Raw genomic sequence first — 23783 nt, 5'->3', positions numbered from 1 at the left:
AACTAGGCTGTAACCAGGTCTCACAGTGAAAAATAAATTTTCTTGCTGTACCAGGCTTCGCCACAAGATGTCCTCAGTAGCATAAGAGCCTTGGTGGAGCAGTGGGCTAATGCCTCCGTAAGTAACACCAGCTGCCTGCAATTAGTGCAGGTTCGAGTCCCACCAGGCTCAAGGTTGACTCAGCCTTCCATCCTTCCGAGGTAGGTAAAATGAGGACCCAGATTGTTGGGGGCAATAAGCTGACTTTGTAATAATGCCGCTTGGGGGTGTGTGAAAGCCCTAATAAGCAGGCATATACATAGAATGAAGGCTACTGCTAAGCTTGTAAGCCGCCCTGAGTCTTCTGAGAAGGGCGGGATATAAATGGAATTAAAATAAAAAATAAAATAAAATATAAAATATAAAATCTTTTTTCAAACTCCAATTAAGTTTTTATCCAGTTTAAATTTTTCCCTTTTTTTCCAGCTTAGCAAGTAGATAGGGTAATAGGTTCCTGTAGAAATAGGGACTTTTTGGGACCCCAAATATCCAAAAGGTGCAAGACATTTTTTTTAGTTGTTTAATTTAGTTATATTTTTCTTTTCTTTTCAAAGCTTTAACTTCCCAAGTAGACAAACCCCGCTATTCCAAGGGGTGGAGGGAAGAAATTTTCAAAACGCTCCCACAGGAAAGTAGTTGGGGGAATAAGAAAGGTAGGGTCTCGCCCAGTTCCTCTGCGTTGCTTTCTTCATGCTTGTTAGTGCTTTTGGCTTTTGGCTGGTACGGCTTAGTGATCGGCCATGATGATGGCTGATCTTTTCTTCGTTGGTCCAAAGGAGCAGCTCCGGATCAAACAGAGGGGCTGCTGCCCTTCCGCGATCAATTGGAGGGCCTCCTCACAGACGTTGCCCCTCCAGAGCGACTTTCGACCCTTTTCAGGGTCTCCCAATGAAAGCCGGGAGGCAGAGAGGAGAGCTCTCACTGCACGTCCGCCAGCGCCACGAGCACAAAACGGAAGCCCTGGGGGGGGGCTTTCATTCCTCTTAAATTAATCTTTATTTATATTCAAAATTTTTCTGTTTCTTTAACCATATTCACAAATGTTTAATTTTTAAATACTCCCTCTGGTAATTCCCATCATCTAATTTCTTAATTCTCACTTTAGCCTTTTTTTTCCTGCCCAACATCTTCAGTATGCTTCATTGAATCAAAGTATCTTCCCATAATCTTATAAATGTTATTGCAGGTACAAAGGGCAAAACAGGTAAGATGTTTTTATAGGTAAAGGTAAAGGTAAAGTTTCCCCTGCATATGCGTGCTAGTCGTTTCTGACTCTAGGGGCCGGTGCTCATCTTCGTTTCAAAGCTGAAGAGCCAGTGCTTGTCCGAGGACGTCTCCGTGGTCATGCACCCATTTTAATTCGTGCTTCTTTCTGCAGGAGGGTGGGGCAAAGGTCCCCCTCCTTCTCACTTTCATAGGCTTTTTACTTCTTGGGTTTTTCTTTTTCTTTTTCCAGGAAATCAATTTCCAAGCAGAAGAAAGAAAATCACTATTCTTACCTAGTTCCTAACACGTTTACAGTCAGCTTAGAGTAGTACTTTTGGACTTTGATTCCTTGTAGCTTGGGCTAGACTCAGAAGTTAAGATAGCCTTTTCTCCTGCCAGTTTCTGGAAGGCTTTTCCCACACCAATCAGATCAACTGCCATCTCTCCGCAATTGGTCAGACTTCCCCCCTTCTATGTTGCCTCTAAGGGACGCATTGGCTCAGTGGGTTAGGACACTGAGCTTATCAATCAGATGGTCGGCAGTTTGGCGGGTCGAATCCCGAGTGCCACGTAACAGAGTGAGCGCCTGTTACTCGTCCCATCTTCTGCCAACCTAGCAGTTTGAAAGCACGTAAAAATGCAAGTAGAAAAATAGGGACCACTACGGTGGGAAGGTAACAGCGTTCCGTGTGCCTTTGGCATCTAGTCATGCCGGCCACATGACCACGGAGACATTCTTGGACAAGCGCTGGCTCTTTGGCTTTGAAACAGAGATGAGCACCGGCCCCTAGAGTTGGAAACACCTAGCACGCATGTGCGGGGGAACCTTTACCTTTATGTTGCTTCTACAGGGCAACTTCAGGCCCATTTAGGGTCCCCTGGCAGGCAGAAATAAGCTGTAGGGTGCAGAGCCCGAAAATTCCTCGACTGCTGTGCTACTGCGCAAAACCGGAAGTCCTATTTTCTATTCTATTCTACTCTATTCTATTATTTATTTTATATTCTATGCTATTTTATATTTTATTCTATTATTTATTTTATATTCTGTTCTGTTCTATTCCCGTGAATTTCAGGCCTTTCTTTATCCATACAACACGCTCTTGTTGTATTCATACAGCTTATTTAGGCCACTTGACTGAAGAAGAACACCACTTGGAAGAGTTTCTTCTTTCTTCCCTTTGGGTCCAGCTATTTTTTCTCTTCATCAGGCAGAGAAGCTGCCATTTAGAATTAGAGTGACAGGGGTGGAAGAGACCTTGGAGGTCTTCTAGTCCAACCATCTGTTGGAGTAGGAGACCTTGTACCATTCTGGATAAAATGCTATTCATGCCTCCTTGAAAATCTCCACTGAGGGACCATCCACAATATCTGGAGGCAATCCATTCCACTGATTAATTTTTCTCATTGTCAGGAAATTTATCCTGTTTGAAAGTTCCCATTCTGTCACTTATTCTTCTGCCCTCAGGTGCTTTGGATAATAGGTTGACCCTCTCTTCTGTTTGACAGCCTTTCAAAATTGAAAGGCTGTCGCCCCTTGTTCTTCCCTTTGTTAAACCAGACACCCCCAGTTCCTGCAATCATTCATCATATGGCTTAGCCTCCAGTCTCCTAATCAACTTTGATGCTCTTCTCTGCACTCTTCTAGAGTCTTAACAACTTTTTGTATCATGGTGACCAGAACTGGACAGAGTATTCCAAGGGTGGTCTCACTAGAGCATTGTAAAGTGGTACTAACACACTAACATGTGATCTTGATTGTTTATCCCTCTGTTGTAGCCTAAAACTGCTGGCTTTTTTGGCAGCTGCAACACACTGCTGGCTTATATTTAAGTGATGGTCACATGGATTCCTCTCAGCACGATTGCTAGTGAGCTAGGTATCACCTATTCTATACCTGTACATTTGGGTTTTCTTGCCTATGTGCAGGACGTTACTTTTCTTACCACCAAACCGCATCTAGTTGGATAGGGCTCAATGCTCAGGTCTGTCAAGGTCCTTCTGTATCTGTCTTCTAAAGTGTTGGCTATTCCCCCTGAGTTTGGTGTTGTCTGCAAATTTTATGAGTTCTTTTTCTATCCTCTCATCTAAATCATTTATGAAGATGTGAAGAGTACTGGACCGAAGACAGAACCTTGAGGTATCCCACTGTATGCTTCCCTCCACGTAGATTAATTATTTAAGGACTATACGTTGAGTGCTGTTGATTAGTTACAAAACCATCTAGTGATGATGTCTATCCCACATGATTCTATCTTGCCAAGAAGCAAATTATCAAGTGCCTTTCTGAAGTCTAAACATTGTCAAAGAATGCAATAAGGTTTCTCTGACAATTGTTTTTTTTTTCATAAACCCATGTTGGCTTTTAGTAATAGGTTTGCTTGTTTCTGTAGATCCAACCTAGAAGCAAGGAGAAAATTTCTGACAGGGAGAACAATTAATCTATGGACTAGCTTGACTTCTGGGTACTCCATTGCTAGAGGTTTTCAAAAATAGACTAGACATCCACTTGGCTGGGATGATATAGGTTCTCCTGCCTTGAGCAGAAGGTTGGACTAGGGTTGGACTAGAAGACCTCTTTTCCAGTCCTATGATTCTATGTTCTAGGTGTTTGCAGATCCATTGTGTTAAAGAATTTGGTGTGCAGAGGTCTCCTTGTGTTACCAAAGAGTTGCACAGACAAAGAAGGGTACTGAGAGCAGCAAGAGTCGCACACAGTAAGAATACACTGAGTTATAAAAGTAAAAAGTATTTTACTTTGAGGTGGTGTAAAAACAAAAATGCACAGTCAAAAAATAAACAGTCCAGGTCATAAACAATAGCAACAGTCCAAGCTACAAAGTCTTCTTACCGGTCCAGAGGTCAATACACAGTTCAGGTTACAACAGTAGTAAACCAACAGCAGAGCAAAAACAGTAATAGTAGAGATCAGTGAATTCAGAGAGAGAGAGAAGCTACGTTCCTAGCTTCCTCTTATGGCCATGAGAACACTTACACACCCATTGGCCAATTAACATCTTAAAGCCATAGCATTATGGTTAATATATTTTCAACCCAACATTGTAGGCTAACACCATATGCCTAACATTCTCCCCTTTGGGTAGAATAATATATAACTCTTACAATCTCATGCTCATTCTTTCACAATTAGCATTGTGTTTCACAGCACTTTGTACCTTCGTAAAATGGTCTGCAATATTTACATCAGATGGACAATACTCTAGCTGTATTAATTTATCCTTGATACATTGTCTGACATTTAAATAACGAAGATCAGTATATTTAGATCTTGTTCTTACTGCAGCATTATTAGCCATCTTTATCGCAGCTTGATTGTCCTCATACACAATGAATGGATCATTTACATTTAAACCCATATCTAACAATAATTGTTTGTACACTAGCAGTTCTGTACATAGCGATCAGGTGGACGTCTGATGCACGTTGAACGCCAAGAAATTACAGGGCTTTGAATTTCTGACTCCTTTTCTTCCTCTGATTCATCTATTATCTCCCCTATCTCCTCTTCATCTTTTATATTTACAGGAGAAGTATTATCATTACTAGTTATATTATCAGAGGAGTCCTCAAACACTAGAGGATCAGTATTAACGGTTTCTTGCTCTAACCTATCCCAACCAACGTGCTCAAGGAATTTTGCACTTGCACTGTTATATACATTAGTTGTGCCTCGTTCCCAGAAACGATATGATCTGTGGTTAGCTTCATAATCTACGAAGTATAATTGCCTAGCCCTATGTTGGCCTTTACTCCTGAGTTGTGCAGGAATGTGGACCCAAGCTGGGGTACCAAACGTGTGCAGGTAATCAAGGTTTGGTCTTCTACCATGCCATATTGTATATGGTATTTTACCAGTAGAAGTATTAACAACTATATTCAGAACATGGTTTGCACATTTTGCTGCCTCCCCCCACAGTCTATCTGTTAAGCCTGAATCTTGTAACATGGTTCTCATCATGGCTTGTAACGTTTGCCCACGTCTCTCAACAAATGCATTATGTTGAGGCCTATAAGAGGCTGAACGTTTATGCTCAATGCCAGCAGATTCTAACATATCAACAAAGCGCTTATTTGTAAATTCAGTACCATTATCAGTAATTATGCACTGAACATTTCTCTTTGTTTTTCTTTCCACAAACTTCAGCCAGTTTGCAAATTGTTGTCTACGTTCCTAGCTTCCTCTTATGGCCATGAGAACACTTACACACCCATTGGCCAATTAACATCTTAAAGCCATAGCATTATGGTTAATATATTTTCAACCCAACATTGTAGGCTAACACCATATGCCTAACACATTGCTTGATTATCTTTTCTGGTTATTAGTCAGTATATGTTTTCCTGGTTCTATTTTTTCCCCTTTTTGAAGATGCGAACCACATCAGCTCTTTTGCAGGCTTCTGGTAGTTCTCTATTGCAGGGCTTTTCAACCAGTGGTACGGATATCACCTGTGGTACATTAGCACCTACCAGGTGGTACGCAGCCATCCTAGAAAAGTGGTAGTGGGGGAGGGGAATGAGCTGAACCGGTGGCAGCACCGCACAAGCCTGAGCGAGAGACGGCTGGAGCTGCAGGGCTGTCAGGGCTCAGCGGAAGCTGGAGCTCGGTGTTGATCCTGGCGCTTTTGAGCCCAGAAGAAGTGCCGATCAGCTGGAATGTTGCAGCATCTCCAGGGTCTTGTGATTTACATTCAGATGCTTGGCAACTGATTCATATTTATGATGGTCACAGTGTCCCAGGGTCATGTGAAGTGACCAAAACCTGCTGCAGTCACCCTGCCACCCCACCCCCGCTGCCAATCCTCAACAGAAATGCTCACAACAATGAAAACCTTGGATAGGAGGAAGAGCGCCACCGGGCGGGCAGGCAGGTGTCTTGCTCGGCTGTGGCTCGGGAGGCACTTTTTTCAGTGCCATTGTAACTTTGAACAGTCACTAAGTGAACTGTTGTAAGTCGAGGACTACCTGTACTTCACTTTTTTCCTTTTTTTTTTTTGGTCATCAAGTTTTTGACACCTTGCTAGGCAACTGGTGGTACTCAGATGCTGCCATATCCTAAAAGTGGTACAATGGGTGAAAATATTGAAAAGCCCTGCCCTATTGGTCCAGGATCTTTGAAAGATGTGGTTCAATGGTTCTGAAATCACATGTGTCAGCGCCTTCAGATCCCAGAGGTGTAATCTGTGTAGTCCTGATGATTTGAAGTCATCTAAAGTGGGCAGAATATAGACTATAGAATTATTGATTACAGTCTTCTTCCTTTAGTTGGAATTTCTCATTTTGTTGCTGAGTTTCAGAGTGGCTAGACTTGTTGATAGACCCTTAATTGTTTCCTTTAGACTCTTAACTTTTTCCTCAAGTGATTCAATTGATTTGTATTTGGTACAGATATAATTTCAGTCTTCTATGGGTATGAATATATACATGGCACTTTTTTTGCAAATGACAACAACTTTCCCCCCCCCCCCCGTGGTTATCTGTTTTTCCATGATTATGTTATTCTTGTAAACACTTCCAGTAATTCTAATACAAGGTCCCTTATTTCTTTCAAAATAGGTTTTATTTTTTTTAACATTATTTCTCAGCACACAGGTATTGCGTCGAAAAATTGCAAACTTATAAATATTCTAATGTTTAAATTTTCAATTGCTCCAAAACAAGGATCATTTTTTTCTTAGCAGTATTTCTAATATTGCTTAATTTTGTGCAATTTATTAGCCTTTGGGTTCTTTGTTTTAAAATTGTAAAAATTTAGATTTACAATGTATTTTATTTTTTTAAATGAAAAGTTTAATTAAAATAATTTCCCCTTTTTCTTTTATTTCTTTTTAAATATATAAAAATTCAAAACATTTTTTTAAAAAAATCAAAATTTAACTAAAATTTTATTTTTGTAAATTAAAGATGGATTTACGGAGGGTTTCAACTTGTTGAGGCTGAAGTTAGTCCTGTATTCAAATATTCTTGAAGTGAAACAGTTTATTCTCCTTGGTTCCCTCTTGTGACAGAATAGAATAGAATAGAATAGAATAGAATAGAATAGAATAGAATAGAATAGAATAGAATCCAAAAATTGTGGTCATTTCTGTCTAAGTATTAGCAAAAAGTCTATAAAGGATTTCCAGAATTTTATAAAAGTATTTTTAATTTTAACCCTGATCTAAACCCAGTTTTATATTTCTTTTCTTTTTGATAATCTTGATCCTTAATTCCTCAAATTGCTCTCATAAGGCTGAATGTCCTTTCAAACTTTGTCACATCTTCAAAGCTTTCTCCTTAATTTCCTCAAGGCATTAGAAATTTTATTTTATAAATCCAATGATTAAGTCTTTGTCCAAGTTTTTACCTATTAGTGTATCACTTGCGTTTCCACTTTGGCTGTCATCTCTACCTTATAATCCATAATTTCTTTATTTTACAATATTTGTACAGAATAATTTGTTTCACTCTTCATTCTATTGGTCCATAATTTCTTCCATGTCGTTCTCTTTCTATTGTTCATTTCTTCTTTAGAATGCCTTTCAAAAATGCATTAGCAGGTGCAGTAATTATCGTTATCCCAATTCTTCAAAAACCTTTGAACTATCTCAAGCGTCATACTTGCAGCATCCCTGTGCTCATGTGATCAGAGTTCAGACGCTTGGCAGCTGGCTCATACTTATGACCGTTGCAGTGTCCTGGTGAGTCAGTGGGGGAATCCAGATTCACTGAACAACCGTTTGACTAATTTAAGAGCTACAGTGATTCACTTAACAACTGTGGCAAGAAAGGTCGTAAAATGGGGCAAAACTCACTTGACAAATGTCTCGCTTAACAACAGAAATGTTGGGTTCTGTTGTGGTGGTAAGTCGAGGAGTGCCTGTACACAGGGATTAAAGGGGCCTATATGGGATCCCATGTCAAACCGTAGATCACATTGTGATTGGCTGTAAGCTGAGGGCATACAGATAGTCCTCGACTTATAAGCGTTCATTTAGTGCCCATCCGAAGTTACAACAGCACTGAAAAAAGTGACTTAGGATCTTTTTCCACACTTATGACTATTGCAGCATCTCCATGGTTACGTGATTGAAATTCAGACACTTGGCAACTGACACGTACATATGATGGTTGCTCAAGTGATCCCCTTTTGCGACTGCCTGACAAGCAGTCAGTGGGGAAGCCAGATTCACTTAATAACCACATTACTAACATAACAACTGCAGGGATTCACTTAACAGCTATGGCAAGAAAACTCATAAAATGGGGCAAAACTCATTTAACAATTGTCTTGCTTAGCAACAGAAATGTTGGGCTGAATTGTGGTCATAAATTGCAGACTACCTGTACACCAGTGTAGTATCTGATTTTTTTTTAATATAAACGATGCTGCACTTCAGTGGTTGGATAGCCGAGAGATTGGTATCTGAATACAGATCTTTTTAACATTCATATTTTATTGTGTTACTTTTAATCTATATTTAATCCATGTATATTGCCATACGCTAAATAATTAAATAAATAAGGCACATATGGAGAGGGTGATTTCTGGGGCTAGAGGTTCACTGCTTTTCTACTTACTTTGGCATTTGACACAATTTTTAATTCCTGTGAGTGTTAATAGCAGCACGACGTAATAACGTAGTTTCCCATTCATCAATTTTCTTTCCAATATTTTATCTTTTCTCCTTATGCTCAATTAATCATCACAATTAACTGATTCTTGGCTGAGATATGCTTCTTAATTGGAACCAATACTGATTTCTGCACCTAAATTGTAAAGTTGTTTGCTCAGGCAAAGCATCTGCGAATTTTCCAAGTTCAGAAACGTGGATGACATTTCTCAGCAACCTTTCTTTTCCTCTTACTTTGCAAGAGTTTTCACGTTCAATCATGCCGAAAATAAGAGCAGGCAGAGTGCTGAGATGAAGAGTTGTTGTTTTTTCCCCAACAGGATCTGTACGCAATCGATCTTGAGCAATATCGCTACTCTGGAGTAAACCTGACTGGCTTCCGCATCTTGAACGTGGATAATCCCCACGTGTCTGCCATCGTTGATAAATGGTCCATGGAGAGGTTGCAGATGGCCCCCAGACTGGAGCCTGGATTGATCGCAGGGGTCATGATGGTACGACGGTCACTATGAACTCCTAGTCCTTTTCTGCGGTTGTCAAATCGGAAAAGGTTTGCAGCTCATTCGGCTTATGCCAGGCTGCACCAAAAGCTTTTTAGCACCCTCCGCTTTTGTCAGAAGAAGAGTCTGGCCAATTTGCAGGCTGCACCTGAAGGGAGTTTTTCCTCCTAATATTATCCTGGATTCGGGATGATTGCCTGGAAGTCCGCCAACCCCAGGCATTTCGGGTAGAAGCAGTGGCTCCCCACAGCGGCCTTAACAGCCCTATAGAATTGAGGGAATGTTTGGGGACGGAGAGGGGGGATGGTTTTCAGAGTGGCTGCATGTGATCAAAGCAATTACTGTCCCCCTTCATTTTAGACAGATGCTGCCCTGTTGTACGATGCCGTCCACATCGTCTCTGTGTGTTACCAGCGGGCCCCTCAGATGACGGTCAACTCTCTTCAGTGTCATCGGCACAAAGCCTGGCGATTTGGTGGGCGCTTTATGAATTTTATCAAAGAGGTAAGAGGAGCCCCGGACTTGGGCAGATGTTGCAGAGGAGGCAGTCACAGGGAGAGGGTGTAAGGCCCTGCCTCTGCTACCTTTTCAGGAAAGAACCACTCTTGAAACGAGTACCATTTCAAAAGGAACCGTTACTGAGAGAAAGTGATTGCAGAGAAGGCAGGCAGAATCTGAAGTTCCTGCTCAAACCGTTAAACTAAAACCCCCAATTGGCAAAACCCCCCCCCCCAGTGCCCCAGTCCATCCGGAGCCAATCCGCTGGCATGAAGGTGTTATGAGAACTCCCAGCCGAGAAGGTGATCAGTTGTCTTCCTGGCGCTGCGATCTTGGTAACAGGCTGGAACTGCAGGCTGGAACTGGATGGATAAGAGTCCATCCAGATAGCCCTTATGGCCCACCTCCCCCCCTGCCACCAAATTCCCATGCAGATACATCAAAGCAAAGCAGTAAATTTTCTACTTCCCAACCTTCATCTCCCCTCCCCTCGGAATGGCAGCATTCTAACAGGGACCTGGCAGAGGGGCTGGGGCTGGGCTGTTAGAGACTCACAGGCAGTGATGCTTCATGTCATCAGGACCTTTTTTTAGATGAAAGGAACGTTCCAGTGGAGCTACTCCTTGGCCTGGTTTGTTTAGCCAGCTAGGTATTTATCCTGACGTTTCTCAAGCAAGCAAGCCTGAATCCCCTCAATTGTAGACGGAGCCCACTAATTCATTTGTCACCCTCTACCAGATGCATAATTTCAAAGGGTCCCTGCTGGCTCAAGAAGAAGTAATTGCCACGAGAGCAGCAGCTACGCTCAAGCACTGTTCAGATTGTTGAGGAGGTCATGCAATGACCTCACAATTGTGTGCATGAAAAATTGAAGTGCTTCCTGCCGGCAGGCACATAAAGACAGAAGACAGGGAGTCAGTCTGCAAACATTTGTCCTTGGATTAAGACTCAGCTTCCTTTGAATGGGCTGGCCTACGCAGATTCTTCTCTTTTTCTCAAAATGCTACGCTTGACTCATGTCCCTTTCGCTGGAACACCAGGCGACATTGCTGCCAAATCATTGTAACCCACAGTTCCTTTGAGGCTTCCTTGTGGTTTCTCGGGCTCGGTTTATCATCGCCAAATGGTAATGAAATGAGTAGAAGATCAGGCTTTAAGTGGCTGCTGGCTGCAGTGGCAATTGGAAGGAAGTGATACCGGTATGAGAAATTATGCACAATGTGGAGAGAGAGAGAGAGATCAGCCAGCAGAGTGAAATGGCTCTGGCTGGGAAGGAAATATTTTTGCTCACAAGCTGTGGAGCTTCTGCTCGCGGTGGGAGAGATGTCCAGCCACTTGAAAAGCTTTAAAAACAATCCAGCCGTATCATGGGGAAAGATGGCTGTGCAATTACTTGTAAGGAGGCTGCACCTATTACTTTCAGGGTCAGAAGAAGGTGGCTACTCACAACTGCTTCTCAAGGAGCAGGAGGTGTGGGACACAGCCACCGGTGGCCTCGCTATTCAGTTATGAGTGAAGCCTTCAGAATATGACCTGCTGCACGACTTTTGTGAACAGTCTTTTAAAGGAAGCTGTTCTGACCTGGGCTAAATAATTGCCTCCACTGTTGTGGGAGGGGGTGGGATGTGCGTTCCTGGCTTCCTCCCATTTTTTCTTACAGCTAGTTTTGAAAGGAACCAAATAATGGGAGGCAACTGATAATTAGTCTTCTGTGCTGCCTTCAGCATAGAATTCAGAGGGACGTTAGCAAAATTCAGGCTGGTCAAGGTGCAGTGCACAATCTACCCAGCAGTGAGCAAGGATAGAACTTGGGCTAAATGCCAGAAAGGAGATCCAGAGGCCTGGATGCTTTTCTCGCTTTCTTCCCAGTTCCCAGACTATCTGGATGCCAGGGCTACTTTGGATGCTCTTAAAACTGTCGTGTTTCCTTTGGGTTGTCTTATCCCAGGGTCTCCCGCTTCCTTGTGTTCTAGCTCAGGGGTCTGCAACCTTGACAACTTTAAGACTTGTGGACTTCAGCTGAGGAATTCTGGGAGCTGAAGTCCACAAGTCTTAAAGTTGTCAAGGTTGCAGACCCCTGTTCTAGCTAGTTGCAAATTTGCAAAATCTGCTGCTGGAAGCAAACACCATAAAACAGCCGCTGCAGCATCCCTCTTGGGAGCGGCCCTGAGCAGAAGGCATTTTTGAAGCTGGCCGTCCCTTCCACGGCACAACAGATGCTTTTGATGAGAAGGGACGAGTTGACCTGATCTAAAGGAGGCGGGTCAGGCCCTGTAAAATCAGAGCTGAAGCCAGGCAAGGCTTGCAAGTTAATCTGCTCTGTGTGCTCCAGACACCATCGAGACCTTAGACCCCAGCCAACCTATTTTAATTTACCCATCAGATAAAATGGAAGGGGAAAGGAGGATGAGCAGGAAATAGAAGCTCGTTCTGTCTCTCCTCAAAAGCTGGAGAAACAGACGTGTTTGCTCTGAGAGGAGAAGCAGGAGGTCATAATAAGCAGGAGGGTAGCCTATGACAGCCAAAGGTCAGGAGGAGCCAGGAAGTAACATTAATGGTGTTCTGTCGCACTGCCATAAAGTCCTCATCTAACTGTCTCCTCTGCCATCCCTTTTGCCTTCTGCCTTTCCCAAGGAGTCCTCTCTTCTCTTTTGGGGGCCAAAGTATTTGGGCTTCAGCTTCCAAACACTTTGGCCACAGTCAGGATTGACCGATTGGATCTCCTTGCACTCCAAGGGACCCTCGAGCATGGGTGTCAAACTCACCACATCACGTGACGTGTTGCCACGTGTTGCAACTCTTTTTGCATTGCCGGCAATGGGGCAGGCGCGGTTTTGGTATGGTGAAACCGTCCCGCAGGCCGGCAGTTTGACACCCCTGCTTCTAGAGTCTTCTCCATCAGTACAAATTTTCAACAGATTTGATTAAAAGGCATACGCTTTCCTAAGTGGTAGCTGCCTGTCACAAAAGCTTATGCCTTTGAAAAAAAAAATCTGTTATTTGAAAAGATACTATCTGACTCCCCCTGATTTAACGTTCTGCATCCAAGGAGAGCCACATGTAAGGAGGAATACTGATCTTTCTCTCATATCAGAGTTCAGCGCACCAGCTGTGCCCTTGAAGATCCCAGGACAACAGAGTTCAGTCACCTGGTAAAAATCAAGAGCAGAGGGGCAGATCCTTCCCCCTCTGAAGGTTTAGAGCAGGGGGAGGCAACTTGGCTCTTTTATGACTCGTGGACTTCAACGCCCAGAATTCCTGAGCCAGCCATGCTGAGGGGAAAGGGAGAAGTTTCCAAGCTGAGCCGTGCTGGCTCAGGAATTCTGGGAGTTGAGGTCCACAAGTCATAAAAGAGCCAAGGTTGCTTCCCCCTGGTTTTAGAGGGTTTTTTTTAATGCCTTAACAACCCAACCTCAATCACACAAGGTGGGCTCCCTGGTTTGAACACTCATCTTACGCTGTCATTCCAGTTTACGGAATAATGGCCTTTCCCAACTCTTTCCACTACATCTTCACATTGTGCAAAATCTGTCATGCTGTGCTGGAGAGCCAGACGAGTTACCTGGATTGCAGGAAGGGCTGCTGTGTGGCGTGGCCTCTCTTTTGGTCCCTGGCCAGCTTTCTCAGCAGCTTCTCCTTTGCAGCTTCCTGCCTCCTCCAGGTGGAACCCTTTACCCCACCCCACCCCAGACCAACCTTCCAGCCAGAAAGAGCAGAACTTTGCAGTTGACTGGGAAAGAAGGACAGCTTGGAAGAGGCAACGCGGCTGTCAAGTTTCCGATGTGTGGGCTTTTCAAGTGACAAGTGACATTGTTTAGCCTCATACACCGGCAAATGCTTGCTCGAAGGAAGCTGGAATCTGAAATCTCCGCCCCTTGCACAATATATTAAAACACAATTCTCCACCTTTCTAATTTTGTCATTAATCATATTCTCCAATTAATTTAAAGAATCAGTTTCCCTTCCCCTAGAAGAACCGCCAAAGCCTTATCTTCTTTAGAGAGACAAATGGCCTTGAAAGTGCATTCCTACTCTTCCCTCCTCCCAATTTTAAACTAAAGCAATACACAAGTCTTAAAGCAATAGACAAGTTTAACATATGAAATGGCTACTTCTTCATCTCTTGTCAAGCAATAACATTCGGTGTTGGCAGCATTGACAGCGGCAGCCTGCTTCTTCTCATCTCAGCACCCTGGCCATAGTGAAGGATGAGCAAATGGGCTTTTGTCACTTTGCCGCTTTCCCTGTACTTGTCTATCTCAGTCACCTGCCCTCTGTTCGTTAAGGAACTGAGGGTGATGGGCGCCCAGGAGTTCTACGGGACGAAGCAGCCACCCCATCCCAGGGCCTGTTCTCCCTCCACCCTTTGTGCCTCTGATTATCCCTGCTGTGTCAGAGAGTGCACGTACCCCGCAGGCCTGGGGGTGGTTGACCCCTGGCCTAAATTATGATTTAAATATGATCCAGGATCTTTCAACGTATGCCACCTTAGCTACTCAAGCTTGGGAAACCGCTGAGAGGAGAGCAGCATTCCAGTGTGCAGTTGTAAACAAAAGAATATTGAGAACAGTAAAAAGTCTACTTTGGGCACGTGATACGGGGGAAAAAATGCAAACATCGATGTGTATATCCTTCCTACTGAACGAAGTCACGGAGCAGTATTGCAAATCTAAAGAAATTGGTCTTCCTGTGATCCGAGGCCCAGGAAGATTGCCAGCCTGCCCTGGCACCATCCGACTTTGCTTTCTGCCATCCATGATGGCAGCTAATCATGATCCGAGTGGCTGTGAGAGGTTTTCTGAGGGTCCTTTTACCTGGCTCCCAGGGGCCCCATGTTTTCTGCCCAGACGTGGTAGAGCAGAGCAGGGCAGGGCAGAAGAATGGCAGAGAGGGTTGGCGGGAAGGAGCCAGTAGCAGCAAGGGAAGATCTGTTGCTCCGGCTGTCTCTCCCTCCGCCGCAGTCAAGTCAACCCCACGCAGAGTCCAGAAGGCCCCAAAGTTTTCCCCACTCATTTCTGTGGGCCTTGGAGATGAGGAGAGAGTGAATCGCCATGTCATACACGGGCTGTAAAAATGGAAGGCCACCACAAGAAGCCAGAAAAGAACAGGCTCAACCCTGTTTGCTACCATCCAGTGATGGCCAAGGGTTTCAGCCCAGATCCAGCAGACCAAAGAGAGGAGGGCTAAGCAGGTCCTTCTGGACTTGAAGGGCCAGAGTGTCCCCTGGAGCACAGCAGGGGGGAACCCTCATGGGACCCGGGCCCCCTTCTACTGTGAAGAAGTGTCTCTGTGTGACCTCCCTCTTTCTTGTCAGCCTCTTTCTGCTGCCGCCCCTCAGGGGCCACAGCCAAGAGGTTTGCCTTGGGCCACTGGAGATGAACCTGCCCCTATGGCAGAGATTGCTCATCTAGTTTTCCAAGGCTCGTGCCGGACCTCTCCACACCCACGGCCAGGAACGGAAGCCCACAACCAGCTCGCTCTTTAACGGATGGAGCAGCAGATACCAAACCAAGACTCAGAACAGTTTTTAGGTTGAGTGAGCCAGGACTGGTAGCACTAAATCTCTAGCCTCACTGCCAGTACAGAGTTTGATTTGAGCAGTCTGCGCGTGCACACACACACACACACACACACACACCCTGCCTACAGAAAGTCTGCTGCTGCATTGGCCCAATGGAATTGCAGGATGAAGCCAGGGGGATCTGGATGATAACATTAGGGAGGGTGAAGGGGAGAAGAGGCCATGAATGGATCGTCTGGATAGCTCCAGATTGCACGCTGGTCTTGGAAAGAGCATCTAGAAGTGTGGCCCGGGATGGCTTGGAAGGCTTTCCTTGCTTTCCCTCCAGGCTGTCTCACCCAAAGCTCCAAAGGGTTTCCCCCCTTCGGGGCTTAGAGCCCAGCACCATCCTCTCCAGTGAACCAGAAGCTGTGAGCATTGGCCATTTCTGAAAGGTGGGGGTGGGCTATGGATTTCTCTCCAGTTTTGCAGAACAGGAAGCGGCGAAGGGTTTGGCGAAGCTAAAAGAGGCAGCTCGCTCCTGACTTGGCGCAGGTCTTCCTCGCCCCTCCACCCCTGCTGCTGGCCCTGGTGCCCACCCCTCCTTCCTCTCTGCCTTTCAGGCCCAGTGGGAGGGCTTGACGGGACGGATTGCCTTCAACAAAACCAGCGGCCTCAGGACGGACTTCGACTTGGACGTCATCAGCCTGAAGGAAGATGGGCTGGAAAAGGTGGGTGGCTCCTTTACTCGCTCGTCTCTTGGCACCTCTGCGGAAGGGTCTCAGCGGCTGCCAGGACCCCCCCCCCCCCACTTGGGCAGCTTCAGAGAGAGGGGGACGTGCCCGAGTCCCCAGAGGAACAAATGCCTCCCCTCCCCCCCCAAGATGGCAGGCTCTACTTTGCTGTGGGTTCCTCGCATGAGTGGGGGCTGGCCCCAACTTGGGTACAGACTCTTTTATCTTTCCTTAAAGCTTTTTTTAAACAATCACGTTTTTTCCCCAGCTTCTCCAGCTCCATAGCTCTGACTAGCCTAAAAAATATCCTACAGTCCTAGGGCTGGAAGGTACCTTTGAGGTCTTCTAGTCCAACCCCCTGCTCAAGGCAGGAGAGCTTTGACCATCGCAGTCAAATGGTTGTCCAACCGTTACTTGCAGCTCAGGCCTTGAATCACCATTGAATGGTTTGGCTAGATTGGTTGGAAAACTCTTGCAACTCTAGGGGTGAAAGGAGGCAGCCTTACCACCCCTCCCTGTTAGTTGATACACACACACACACACACACACACACACACACACCTGGCAATCCAGCCTAGGTCATTCTGGGAAGGTTTGATGTGGCCACAGCAACCAACCATCGGTCCTGGGGGCTAATGACTTCCCTTGTGCCCATCGGGCATCCCGTAGTGGTGACCTGTGCGAAGGGGTGTCTATGAACTGCAACGGGGAGGGGGAAAAATCCCCCCTTGTGACATTTGGTGCCAGGTCACTTTTTGGCATCTCCTCTGCCGTCAAGAAGCAAAAATCATTTGTTCATCTTCCTTGTTTCCTGGTTGTGCCCACTGCAGAGGTGCTCCTCCTCCTCCTCCTCCTCCTGTGTGTGTGTGTGTATGTGTTTAAAGCTTTTTCCGAGCTCAAGAGAGGCTTTAAAGTGGCTGCCTCAAATCTCGGCAGTCGGCCTTACAGCCTTGTCAGGATGTAATGCGAATTAATGGCGTCCCAAATGAAAGCAAATCCCCGTGGATACTTGTGCCTTGTGTTCAGTATTTTACATTTGCTAAGGTTTCGGGTTTAGCACTTTCCCGCCTTCTGCAACTTGCAGATTGGTAATGCCGTATTCCGTGCTCTTGAGCTACCACAGTTAGGGGAATCGTGTTAGGGATTTGCAAAACAACAATGAATGCAATCAGCTTTCGGGCTCCTGCAGAGATGGCCTCGTCTCGCTGAAGTCATTGTAGGCGAGGGGAGTGGGGAGCCTTGGTGTTTTGGTTCCCAACAGTCCCACAAGTCTTTCCCCCCCCCCCATTGCTTATTGTCAGATAAAGGGGAGGGGGTAGTTCTCAGATAAGCAGCAAACCAAGAAGTGTGTTCACTAAACTCTTTCACTGTATGGCTGCACACTTCTTTTTTGTGGATTATTGTATAAGCAGGTGGATAGTGCGGCTTCCTAAAATACTATTTCAAAAAGAAGATTTTGAATATTGCATGGTTTGACTGAGATTGGATCCTTTGGTCCGTCTAAGAAAATGGGGAAATAAATCTTTACGTTCTGCTTTCTCATTTGTAAGCTTTATGGACATCGATGATGTATCGCCTAACATTTTTGGAAAGATCATTTGAAGTCATTATGCACACATTCCACGTTTTCTGCTTATTAGAGCTGCCCTTTCAGAGACCAACTCGTTTCAAGGCTGGACTGGAGTCTTCAGATGGCGCCGGCCCTGCCTGACCCCCCAGGAGATCTGGCCCTTCCAACCTGGGGGTGGGTGGTGGGTGGGAGCAAAGATGAAATGTTGCCAGGACTCGTGAGTTCCATATTTGCTTCTGACACAGTTACCAAAGGCTGGGATTGGTTGTGATGTTGCAACACATCTTTCATTATTTTTTCAACAAGCTTATTGGCAGCAGAGCTAGTGGATCTGAAGTGTCTCTAGCTGAGGTTGTGTGCTGCTCACTGAACAAATTCAGGTGTGTGTGTGTGTGTGTGTGTGTGTGTGCGTGCGTGTCATTTCAATGAATGTTCAAGCAAAACTGCCCAGCAAAGGAGCTTTGTGACACCCCCCGCCGAAGATAAAACCAAATGGTCCCCTTACTTTGCTCATCTGTGAGGCAGAGGCAGCTCCCAGATAGAGATATACATTTCCAGTTTCTGCAAGGAACAGCCACCAAGCAAGTCAAACCCATCTCAACAGAGCAAAGGGCTGTTCAGAAACCCAGGATCCTACCACTGTTCAAAATGGGGCAATTGACTGTGATCTGATTGCAAAAGCCCTGGTGACAGCTGAATGCAGCAGCTTGCTCCCTTGCAAATCACTGGTGGTGTCTGCATAGCACCAAAGGTTGCTGGGAGAGCAAGGAGTTGCTCACCATGACCTGCAAACAACTGTGACTTAATCCAGTGGATCACGCTACCGGCCCGCGGACCTAAAAGCCTACAACTAAAAGCCTAAAGCAGAAAGTCTTTAAGAAAATACATATTTGTGCACCAATCCTGAAGAGTAACAAAGCCATAGCTACCACTGCACTGACTTGCAAGGTATGTGCTATGTTTGTACTCCTGCCCAGGGAGGAATTAAATTACACCTGCATCAGGTGCAAACTGATCTGATCGCTAGAGGAGAAAATGGATGGTCTAGAGCAGGGGTCCCCAACCCTCAGTCTGTGGACCCGTACCAGGCCACGGCATGCCAGCAACTGGGCAGCGCAAAGGAGCAAAGCCCGATCCGCAGGATGCAGGCAGCACACAAAACCACGCAGCCTTCCGGGCCATAGACACACACCTCTATTCATGGAACCAGTCCCTGGTGCCCAAAAGGTTTGGGGCTGCTGGTCTAGGGGCACGTCTTGCCACTCTGAGTCTCGTCTGTGAAAAGGAGGAATTCCTTGGAAAGGCAGAAGTCAGCACTCAAACTAAATGCAGCAAGGAAGACACAACTACAAGAAAAAGAAAGAAGCCCTGGAGGCAGACTGATGGCAGCATGTCACTCTAAGGAGAAAAATACCAGGAGATTGTCCCTGCCACTGGAGCTGAACAATCGCTTTCATATCCTCCCCCTGGAAGAAAACACACAGACATCTGGAGTATCAAATGTTCCCATGAGGACGAAAAGTAGCTCAGATTGTCACAAAGACAAGTCTGAATGAGTTCCCCAAAAAGACATGAGCAGGTGATTGGTGACTCACTTCGGAGGAACAGAATCAGCAATTTGTAGACTGCACAACCTATTCACAACCTATCGAGAGTTGTCTTGTCTCCCAGGTGCAAAGATCCAAGGTGTGACAAGGCTTATCCATATAATCAATCCAATTATAATCTCTTTCTCCTCTTTCACGTTAGGAAGAATGATACAATAAAAAAGAGCATGAAAAACCTATCAAGCAACTATGAACAGCTAGGCAGGAAGGCAAAAGGGTTAGGAGCACAGGTGGTGTTTTCATCTGTATTGCGAATGAAAGGTCAACATACAATGAAGTAACAGAGAATTTTAAAGGTAAATCACTGGCTTAAGAGATGGTGTTGTCAAGAGAAGTTTTGATTTCTGAACCATGGCTTACCTAGAAGAAGGGCTTCTGGCAAGCGATGGGCTGCACCTCATTGCAAAGACTGGAAGAATATATTTGGGAAACCTCTGACTTGGCTCATCCGTAGGTCTTTCAACTAAAATTGGAGGGGGAGGGAGACCATTTTTAGGACCAAACCCAAAGCACAAATCCCAAGACAACAAATCAGACAATGAGGAAAGGGGTTGTGAGAAAGGAGGGGCACTCAGGCATGTAACAGGAGATGCAGGAAGCAAACATTGGGTCAACCATAAAGGGCTCAGTTGCTTGTACACTAAAGCTCAAAGCACGGGGAACAAACGGAGAACTTGAGGTCCTCGTACATGAGGATTGGCATGACATTGTTGCTGTTACTGAAACTTGGTGGGATGGAAGCCATGATTGGAACATTGGGCTAGAAGGCTATACACTGTTCAAAAGAGACAGAACCAACTCAAAAAGAGGGGGAGGAATTGTATGTAAAGAATTACTACATCTCTACAGAAATACACAATACCAAGGACAAAAGCCAATTTGAAAGTATTTGGGTGAATATTAGGGTGTGTGTGTAAATGACATTTCTATAGGTGTTTACTACAGGCCATCTAACCAGGTTCCCTGACATGTCTAGCTGACAACTTTAAATCTCAAAAGGTGGAGGGAAGTAAAGGGCCAACTATAGCAGACTTAATTCTTACTAATAGGGACAGAATGGTTGAGGGGGTGGAACTGGTAGGAACTCTGGGGGAGAGTGACCATGTCAGACTAGAATTCACCATAATGCAGGGACAGGTAACAACAAAGTCAAACTAGTGTTATCATCTTCAACAAACTAAGGGAGAGAATAGGAAGGATTCCATGCATAGGAATCTTAGAGGGGAAAAAAGTACATGATGCTTTTAGATACTTTGAAAACAAGATGATAAAGGCCCAAACAAAAACAATATCACAGAGAAAGAAAAATAAGAGGCTCCCGAAAACCTAGCACGGTTGCACAAAGAGCACTCTGACACTCTGAGGGGCAAGAGGACAAGTATAGAAAATGGAAAGAGGGGCATATAACTAGAGCAGAATACCAGCAAATAGTCCAAATCTGCAAAGATTGAGTCAGAAAAGCTAAGACACAGATGAACTCGCAACAAATGCTAGAAATAACAAAACAAGATTCTTTCAGGTCCATTAATGGAAGAAGATAGCAAGAAGGTGACACGCAGCAGGGAAAAAGCAGAATTGTTTAATTCCATCTTTGCATCTGTCTTTACACAAAAGGAAAAAAGAGCCCAACCTATCAAGAGCAGCACTGTGGGAGACACAATAGGAATGAAGATCAAAATAGGCAAGGAATTGATAAGGGAATAGTGTCTGCTTTGCATGAGTTCAAATCTCTGGAGCCAGATGTTTACATTCAAAGGTACTAAAGGAGCTGACAGATGTGATTTCGGAACCAATGAATTAAATCTTTCAGAGCTTCAGGAGCACAAGGGACTCGGAAAGAGCTGATGTGCTTCCAATCTTCAAAAATGGTAAAATGGATCCAGGAAACTATAGACCAATCAGCTTGACATCAATACCTGGGAAAATTGTAGAAAAGATAACCAAGCAGTGGATTTGTGAGCATCTAGAAATAAACAAGAGATTACTGGAAGGCAGCCGAAACAGGAATAGGCTGTAGCTCTGGTGTTCTTCTAATGGTTTTCTTAAAAAGAGATCATGCCAGACAAACCTTATTGCCTTTTTTTGATAAAGTAACTAAATTAGTGGCTCAGGGAAATGCTGTGGATATGGTATACTTGTGGATATGGTATACTTCAATAAGACATTTAACAGATCTGACCACAGCCTACTTCTTGGTGAGACAGAACAATGTGGAATAGGCGACACCACCAGATGGATTGGTAGGACTTGGCATGTAATCCTCAAAGGAATTCCATCCACATAGAGCAAAACATGCAGTGGGGTACCTCAAGGATATGTCTTTGGCCTGGTGTTCTCTAATATCTTCATAAATGATCTAGATCAGACATGTCAGACACAAGGCCCGGGGGCCAGATCCGGCCCGCAAAGCGGTTTCATGTGGCCCCCGAAGCCATCCTGGAAAGAGTGAGGGAACAGTCCCCGCTGCCTTGGCCCTGGCCCAGAGACCCTCCTTCTGCCAGAGACCCTCAGATCTGTCCCAGGCCCCCATAGGCACCCTTGATGCAAACGATGTAGAGCTGGCCACGCCCACTCAGTAGGCCATACGCACTCTAGCCATGCCCACCCAGTAGGCCATGCCCACCCTGGCCATACCCACCCGGCCCCCTGAGGGCAACCGCAATGCTGATGTGGCCCTCAATGAAATTGAGTTTGACACCCCTGATCTAGATGAGGGGTTGGAAGGGTAATTGATCAAATTGGCAGATGACACCAAGCTGCAGGAAAGTGCCAACACTCTGGAAGATCAGCTCAAGATTCAGAAGCATCTTGACATACTTGAGGATTGGGCACCATCTAACAAGATACAGTTCAGTGGTGAAAAAAGTAAGGTCCTGCACCTAGAATAGGTGATACCTGACTTAACAGTGAGATGGATCTAGGTGGCCACACTTAAATATGACTTATGCTGCTGATGCTGCCACCATAAAAGCCAATGCAGTCTCCTAAGCTGCATCAATAGAGGGATAGCATCAAAGCAACAAAAAGTGATATAACCATTTTACATCACATTGGTGAGACCACACTCAGAATAATTCCTCCAGTTTTGATCACCACAATACCAAACAAATGCTGAGGCCCTAAAAAGAATGAAGAAAATAGCAACAAAAATGATAAGGGGTCTGGAAGCTAAACCATATGATGAACGGCTAAGGGAACTAGGTATATTTAGCCTAATGAAGAGAAGGCTTAGGGGAGACATGATAGCATCTTCTAGTACGTGAAGGGCTGTCAAAGGAAAGAGGGTGTTGTATATAGCAGCTGAGGGCAGGATAAGAAGCAATGGGCAGAAGGGAGATTCAACGTGGAAATAAAGAGGAATTTCATAACGGAATGATTAATGGTTAGCTTGCCTCCAGGCGTAGTGAATGCCCCATCGCTGGCGGTTTTGTAGAAGAGGTTGGACAACTTGTCAACCATCCGGCTAGTGAATTCAACACTGAGGAATCTTTACAGCTTTGAAATGCCATAAAAGATAAACTTTATTGAATATACATCTCAGTACTGAAGAAGCAAAGTCAACTCTAGTCTTCCTGTGCGAAAATCTGATTAGTTGACAATAGCTTTTCATAACCCCCACCCACCATGTGTTCACATTGCCCAATCACACCTATTCGGTTTGTTATGGGAACGGTCCATTTCTCCGTCAAACACCTGCTTTTGTGACCTTGAGTCTCACCGTCTGTGGACGGCTTCTTGAAACTCCTGTTTCTTTCCCAAGCTCTCCCTCCCTCCTATTTCTATGGCAAATTGAGTAGCGACAGAGGTTAGCAAGCATCTTAGCAACTCAACCTTGACACAACCATTTGTCCGGGAAGGTATAAGGACTTCTGTCTTGGGCAGGGGTTTGGACTAGAAGACCTCCAAGGGCCCTTCTAGCCTAGGATTCTGTGATTCTTAATTGCTTGCTTGCTTCCCCAAAGCTTTACGCAAGCAGGCCTCCCCTTGCATGCCTTTTGTTGGTATGGCTGCCTCATCTGCATGCATAGTGACCTGGAATGACTGCGGCTGGGCTGGCCTGAGTCAGCCAGTGGAGAGGGAAAAGGGGAGAAGGAGCTGGTTCTGCCCTTGAAGGGCAACAGTGCTGTCATGAGGGCCGGGGAGCTGACCTGGCCACTAGCCAGGGCTGTTGCAGGGAGGTTCAGAGTCCCATTGGTCCAGCCTTCTGTAAGTGGTTGTAGACTAGTGGGTAACTTGAAATGGCTGAGTAAATACAAATGTACTTTTCAAGTGGACAGTTATTTGAAGTCACAACTCCCAAAACATCTTAGGGAGATATTTACGAGAGCAAGATTTGAACAGCTTGACACAATGGTCAGATATGGGAGATTTCATGCTATACCGTACAATGAGCGTCTCTGCATTTGTGGAGCGGCAGAGGTAGAGGACCTGGCTCACATCCTATTTGACTGTTGTTTGTATAAGAGGGTGAGAGACAGGTATCTTGGTCTATATACCA

The 23783-nt window shown here is 45.1% G+C and overlaps 1 protein-coding gene across 1 annotated transcript in view; it reads left to right on the top strand.

Moving 5' to 3' along the window:
- The window catches only part of GRIK3 (glutamate ionotropic receptor kainate type subunit 3), a gene marked incomplete at its 5' end in the record, with an annotated part of 230445 nt that overhangs the window by 148737 nt on the left and 57925 nt on the right, over nucleotides 1-23783 (top strand). Inside the window, 3 exons of the mRNA XM_083369037.1 lie at nucleotides 9197-9370; nucleotides 9737-9880; nucleotides 15998-16105. Coding sequence (XP_083225163.1) covers nucleotides 9197-9370; nucleotides 9737-9880; nucleotides 15998-16105 — 426 coding nt within the window. The remainder of the gene's footprint in view (nucleotides 1-9196; nucleotides 9371-9736; nucleotides 9881-15997; nucleotides 16106-23783) is intronic.

This window comes from Vipera ursinii (genome assembly GCF_947247035.1).
Source record: "Vipera ursinii genome assembly, chromosome: 9".
Lineage (NCBI taxonomy): Eukaryota > Metazoa > Chordata > Lepidosauria > Squamata > Viperidae > Vipera > Vipera ursinii.
This window is presented reverse-complemented; position numbering and strand designations above follow the sequence as displayed.